This window comes from Zophobas morio, unplaced genomic scaffold (assembly GCF_036711695.1).
Source record: "Zophobas morio isolate AGI-343-1 ecotype UQ-CSIRO unplaced genomic scaffold, CSIRO_AGI_Zmor_V1 ptg000108l, whole genome shotgun sequence".
NCBI classification, from domain to species: domain Eukaryota; kingdom Metazoa; phylum Arthropoda; class Insecta; order Coleoptera; family Tenebrionidae; genus Zophobas; species Zophobas morio.
In genome coordinates this window covers 5,123,271-5,129,845 of record NW_026972213.1, presented here as the reverse complement: position 1 = coordinate 5,129,845, position 6,575 = coordinate 5,123,271, and the positions used below count along the sequence as shown (strand labels likewise).

General features: G+C 31.8%; 1 protein-coding gene across 1 annotated transcript; it reads left to right on the top strand.

Annotated features, from left to right (window-relative positions):
* LOC135144696 (uncharacterized) lies at positions 1-5,116 on the top strand. The gene is made up of 3 exons (XM_064076753.1): positions 1-157; positions 3,655-4,473; positions 4,521-5,116. Exons 2-3 carry the CDS (start codon positions 3,688-3,690, stop codon positions 4,959-4,961), a joined length of 1,227 nt encoding a protein of 408 aa, XP_063932823.1. The 5' UTR covers positions 1-157; positions 3,655-3,687; the 3' UTR covers positions 4,962-5,116.
* The last annotated feature ends 1,459 nt before the right edge of the window (positions 5,117-6,575 follow it).

Here is a 6,575-nt window from a genome sequence, read left to right as displayed (position 1 = left end):
TTGTTAAGCTCAGACGGTATTAATCAAGCTGATGGTAACGCTGCAACTGTCTGTAATCAGATAAATAGTGTATTTTAAATTTGTCAGGTTTTATCGAATAGTCTGGTTCAGTTTCCAGTTGTTGTGAATTTATGTAGGACAATAAAAGTAGAAAGAGGTGAGTACGTGCAAGTTTATATATTTGAAGTATTGAAAAGTATTGTAAACCTCAATTTCATTTTAAACGTTAGAGATTTTTTTTTAAATTAAGTCAAATTAATTGTTATTTGAAATTTTTATTTTGCTCCATAAAACAGTAAACTTTCTATATTTTCAGAATATTAATACTAAGTGAAAAAAATTGGTCTAAAGAGTTTAGACAGTACTTCCCTCGCTGTCGGAAACTTGACGACTGCATGCCTATTGTGTTTTTTTCTCATTACATTTTTGTAGTGGGAATTTAAAAAAAATTGCGATGACGTCATCAACATTTTTGCAAGGACACGTATATCAGTTGGGATAGATGTAGTGTAATACTAAGAATAAAATTATTGTATTCCCAAATTTTCGGCAAAATGAATTGGGTCGTTTTGAATATTGATTTTTTATAATCAATAAAATAACGAAACAATTTACTCGCGTATACGGCAACTGAAAATCGTTTATGTATAAACATTCTGAATTTCAGATGACAAGCGTAACAGCATACGTGCATGAGAGTCAAACAGAGAAACTGTAAACAAAACGACCATCGGTTTTATTGCTTCGACTTCCGCTTATTATATAAAACATTGGGTTTTATTTTAATTCTTGACGGTGAAATTCACAATTGGTTGATTATAAACATGTCTATTTCACATTCGCGGAACCAAGTGAACGAATAAAACAAATGCAGGTCTGTAATGTTAAAGTCGATGTAAATAAGCGTGCTACCCTTATGTTTCAACCGAGTTTTTCCTTTAACAAATTTTGTGTCTACCAAATTGGGTTGGTTGGGATGTAATACTAATAATAAGTGTTGCCTTTAATTTAATCAATAAAATAAATTGACTTCATTAATTTTTTTGAACCACCTCTTAAGAAAATCTAAAAAATATGAATGGAATGATAAATCACAAGTACAAACTCATCATATTTTTTGCATTTTAGATAGGATTTATTCAGCAAAATTTAAGGGTGACGTCATCAATTTTTTTAGGAGGGATGAACAAATACATTTTGAACAAAAGTTTACCATGCTTATAATAACTTTAAAATATTCCCAAGATTTCAAAGCATTCGGTTTTGTAATTCCTGATTAAATCGATAAAATAAATTCACGCCTTCATTAATTTTTTTGAGTCACCCTGCATATGCAAATCCAAAAATATGAATGGAATGATAAATCACAAGTACAGACTCATCATATTTTGTACATTTTAGATACGATTTATTCGGCAAAATTTTGTGGTGACGTCATAAATTTTTTAGGGGGGACGACCAAATACGTTTTGATCAAAAATTTACCATGCTTATGATAATTTTAAAATATCTTCAAGATTTCGAAGCATTCGGTTTTGTAGTTCCTGAGTAAATCAGTAAATTAAATTTACGCTTTCATTTATTTTCTTGAATCACCCTGTATATGCAAATCCAAAAAATATGAATGGAGTGATAGATCACAAGTACAGACTGATCATATTTTGTACATTTTAGATATGATTTATTGGCAAATTTTCGAGCTGACGTCATCAAGTTTTTGGAGGGGATAAGCAAATATATTTTGACTAAACATTTATTATGCTCTTTATAACCTTAAAACATCTGCAAGATGTCAGAGCATTCCGTTTTGTAGTTCCTGATTAAATCAATAAAATATATTTACGCATTCATTAATTTTTTTGAGTCACTCTGTATATGCAAATCCAAAAAATATGAATGGAGTGATAAATGACAAGTACAGACTCATCATATTTTGTACATTTTAGATATGATTTATTCGGCGAACTTTCGAGCTGACGTCATCAAGTTTTTGGAGGGGATAAGCAAATATATTTTGACTAAACATTTATTATGCTCTTTATGACCTTAAAACATCTGCAAGATTTCAGAGCATTCGGTTTTGTAGTTTCTGATTAAATCAATAAAATATATTTACGCATTCATTAATTTTTTTGAGTCAGCCTGTATATGCAAATCCAAAAAATATGAATGGAGTGATAAATTACAAGTACAGACTCATCATATTTTTACAGTTTGGATAGGATTTATTCGGCAAACTTTCGAGCTGACGTCATCAATTTTTTGGAGGGGATAAGCAAATATATTTTGACTAAACATTTATTATGCTCTTTATAACCTTAAAACATCTGCAAGATTTCAAAGCATTCGGTTTTGTAGTTTCTGAGTAAATCAGTAAAATAAATTTACGCATTCATTAATTTTTTTGAGTCACCCTGTATATGCAAATCCAAAAAATATGAATGGAGTGATAGATCACAAGTACAGACTCATCATATTTTGTACATTTTAGATATGATTTATTCCACAAACTTTTGAGCTGACGTCATCAAGTTTTTGGAGGGGATAAGCAAATATTTTTTGACTAAAGATTTATGATGCTCTTTATAGCCTTAAAACATCTGCAACATTTCAAAGCATTCTGGTTAGCAGATTAAAAATTAAATTTCAAAATGTTGTTTTATAATTTTGATTTTTTTTCCAAAAATCTGGACGTTTCGAGTGAAAAGTCGATTCGGAGTTGTAAACTACATGTGTAGGACTATGTTATTTTATACAATTGAAAACCCATTTACTATGTACAATTTTGAAGTGACGTCATCGCATTAGTGGTGGGGATGATTAGACAAATTTTGGTTAGCGTTTTACCATCTACATGATATTCTTAATATAAGTACAAAATTTCACAACAATCGGTCGAGTACTTTCGGAGATTATCTGTCTAATAAAAATCCGGGACGGCAGACGGACGGACAGACGGACGGACAGACGGACAGACGGATAGACAGACGGAAATGGGAGACCTATTTCTTCGTCTTCTAGGGGTCATGAAAGATCGAGAAAACGTAAAAGTAGAGAGTCGACCGACGGACTCGATTACAATACTTCCTTTGCTTACGCTCGGGAAGTAAAAATTATCAATTATTACCGAATGTAATTAACTAATTAATTACTGATTCTTACATCTTAAAAGCTTCAAATATAATAATTTTTCTTTCTCTATTTACCAATCTGGAAACATTGCATGTTTGGTATAATATTACGTCAAGAATCTTTTTTTTCTAAATAACATATTAATTATTTGGATGGACCCACCATTCGTTATAAATTGAAGAAAAAACAACTATAATCTGCCATTGCAAATATGAAGAAGTAATTTTTTAAATTAGCTGTATCAGCCACACTATGCCGCTTTTTAACAATTTAATAACCAGTACCACGATTCTAAAAAATGTTAAATACACTCATATTTCTCCAACGTGTAATTTTCGGCTTTAAACAATTGAACATTGTCGTTTGAGAAGCAATGACACATGTTTTTGTTAATTATAAGTTACTACTCTTCGTGTGTTTACATTTATGTAATTCTTCATAAACGTTAAAGTCACTTAATTGTTGGATCAAGGACGAAATTTCTCGTTTCTAATAAAAGTGTACCTTTGGGTTTTCGCACAGTTGTGGTTACTCTGTCGTGTGGTAAAAAACAAGATGACCGCTGCAACTGTCGACGATCTGCACTCATGGGTTCAGAAAATGATGACTTCTCTAAGCATTAACGACTACAAGTTAGATGTTAGTGGAAATACAACAAAGGGCGATGGATATTTAGGTGAAGTGACGTTTCTGAAAGTACAAACCACGAAAAATGGTGCGAAGAAAGATTACGATTTGGTGATTAAATCTGCGAAAAAGAGCGAAGAATTGAGGAAACAAACGCCAGTTAAAGAAGCGTATGACAGAGAAACGTTATTTTATAGCAAGATATTTCCGGTTTTGGACGAATTCCAGAAGCAGAGAGGAGTCGAGAAGCCTTTTGTTAACGTACCAAAGTGTTACTGTGTGTCTAGCGAAATCACTAAAGAAGCTGTTATTTTGCAAAATCTGAAAACACTGGGTTTTGATTTACACGACAGAAAGAAGCCTATGAATTTAAAGCATATTCTTATGGTCTTCCAAAACTATGGGCGATATCACGCTTTGTCCATTGCTTATCGACATAAAAAACCCGCCGAATTCAAAAATTTGACCAAAAATCTGACAGATCTCTTCGGACAGTTTATAATACAAACCGACATGTTGGGTGTTTTCACCAAAGAATTCCAAAATTTACAGAAAGTGCTAGAAAAAGATCAACAAACCGAAGCACTGAAAAAGTTCGAAGGGTTTGAAAAAGACTTTGAGAAGATTCTGATAAATTTTACGAATGAAGACAGTGACCCTTCAGTTCTTACCCACGGTGACTGTTGGAACAACAACTTCATGTTTAAATATGAGGTAAATCGTAGAAATAGTAAACATTTTTAATACATTTATTATTTTAGGGCAACGATAGGACGAAGCCGGTTGATATGTGCTTCCTGGACTTCCAAATCGTCCGAGTAGCGTCACCAATTATGGATTTGTCCTATTTCTTGTACTGTTGCTCAGATCAGCAAGTTCTGAAAGATTTTGATTTCATTCTTCAAGCTTATCATTCTAGCTTGACTGATTTTTTGAGTGAGCTTGGATGTGAACCCGAGGTGGCTTTTTCCTTTAAAAAACTTAAAGAGCAGTGGAAAGAGCACGGAAAGTATGGGTTAGTATTGGCTCTCTTTTTGCTTAAGATATCTTTGTGTGATTCTAATGAGGCTCCGGATTTGATGGAAACCGCCGAAAATGGTGAAAATTTTGCAGATTCGTTGAAAGTGGATATTCAGAACATAGATGTTTATAACGAGAGAATTAAAAACGTTTATTTGCATTTCGCGGAAAAGTTTTTGTGACATGAAACATATTTTTCTAAAGCAGATTTCATTAGCAGATAGCAAAATGGTAAAATACACTGGTACTAGTTAGAACTGTGGAAAAACAGAATTTAATCTGCACACATATTGTGCTTAGTTGGAATAATTTAACAGTTGTTTAAGAGTATCAAACTGTGTTGAAAATTACTGAAAGAATTGAAATAAAAGAAATGATTAATGTACGTTTTTATTTAATGTTAAACATTCCACCTTATGAGAAGTGAATGAAGATTACAAGAAAAAATTGGTCTAAAGAGTTTAGACAGTACTTCCCTCGCTGTCGGAAACGTGACGACTGCATGCCTATTATGTTTTTTTTTTCGCAGTGGATTTCAAAGAATTCGGTTTTGTAGTTCCTGAGTAAATCAATAAAATAAATTTACGCATTCATTAATTTTTTTGAGTCACCCTGTATATGCAAATCCAAAAAAAAATCAATGGAGTGATAAATCACAAGTACAGACTCATCATATTTTGTACAGTTTAGATAGGATTTATTCGGCAAACTTTCGAGCTGACGTCGTCAAGTTTTTGGAGGGGATAAGCAAATATATTTTGACTAAACATTTATTATGCTCTTTATGACCTTAAAACATCTGCAAGATTTCAGAGCATTCGGTTTTGTAGTTCCTGATTAAATCAATAAAATATATTTACGCGTTCATTAATTTTTTTGAGTCACCCTGTATTTGCAAATCCAAAAAATATGAATGGAGTGATAAATTACAAGTACAGACTCATCATATTTTTACAGTTTAGATAGGATTTATTCGGCAAACTTTCGAGCTGACGTCATCAAGTTTTTGGAGGGGATAAGCAAATATATTTTGACTAAACATTTATTATGCTCTTTATGACCTTAAAACATCTGCAAGATTTCAGAGCATTCGGTTTTGTAGTTTCTGATTAAATCAATAAAATATATTTACGCGTTCATTAATTTTTTTGAGTCACCCTGTATATGCAAATCCAAAAAATATGAATGGAGTGATAAATTACAAGTACAGACTCATCATATTTTTACAGTTTAGATAGGATTTATTCGGCAAATTTTCGAGCTGACGTCATCAATTTTTTGGAGGGGATAAGCAAATATATTTTGACTAAACATTTATTATGCTCTTCATAACCTTAAAACATCTGCAAGATTTCAAAGCATTCGGTTTTGTAGTTTCTGAGTAAATTAGTAAAATAAATTTACGCATTCATTAATTTTTTTGAGTCACCCTGTATATGCAAATCCAAAAAATATGAATGGAGTGATAGATCATAAGTACAGACTCATCATATTTTGTACATTTTAGATATGATTTATTCCACAAACTTTTGAGCTGACGTCATCAAGTTTTTGGAGGGGATAAGCAAATATTTTTTGACTAAAGATTTATGATGCTCTTTATAGCCTTAAAACATCTGCAACATTTCAAAGCATTCTGGTTAGCAGATTAAAAATTAAATTTCAAAATGTTGTTTTATAATTTTGATTTTTTTTCCAAAAATCTGGACGTTTCGAGTGAAAAGTCGATTCGGAGTTGTAAACTACATGTGTAGGACTATGTTATTTTATACAATTGAAAACCCATTTACTATGTA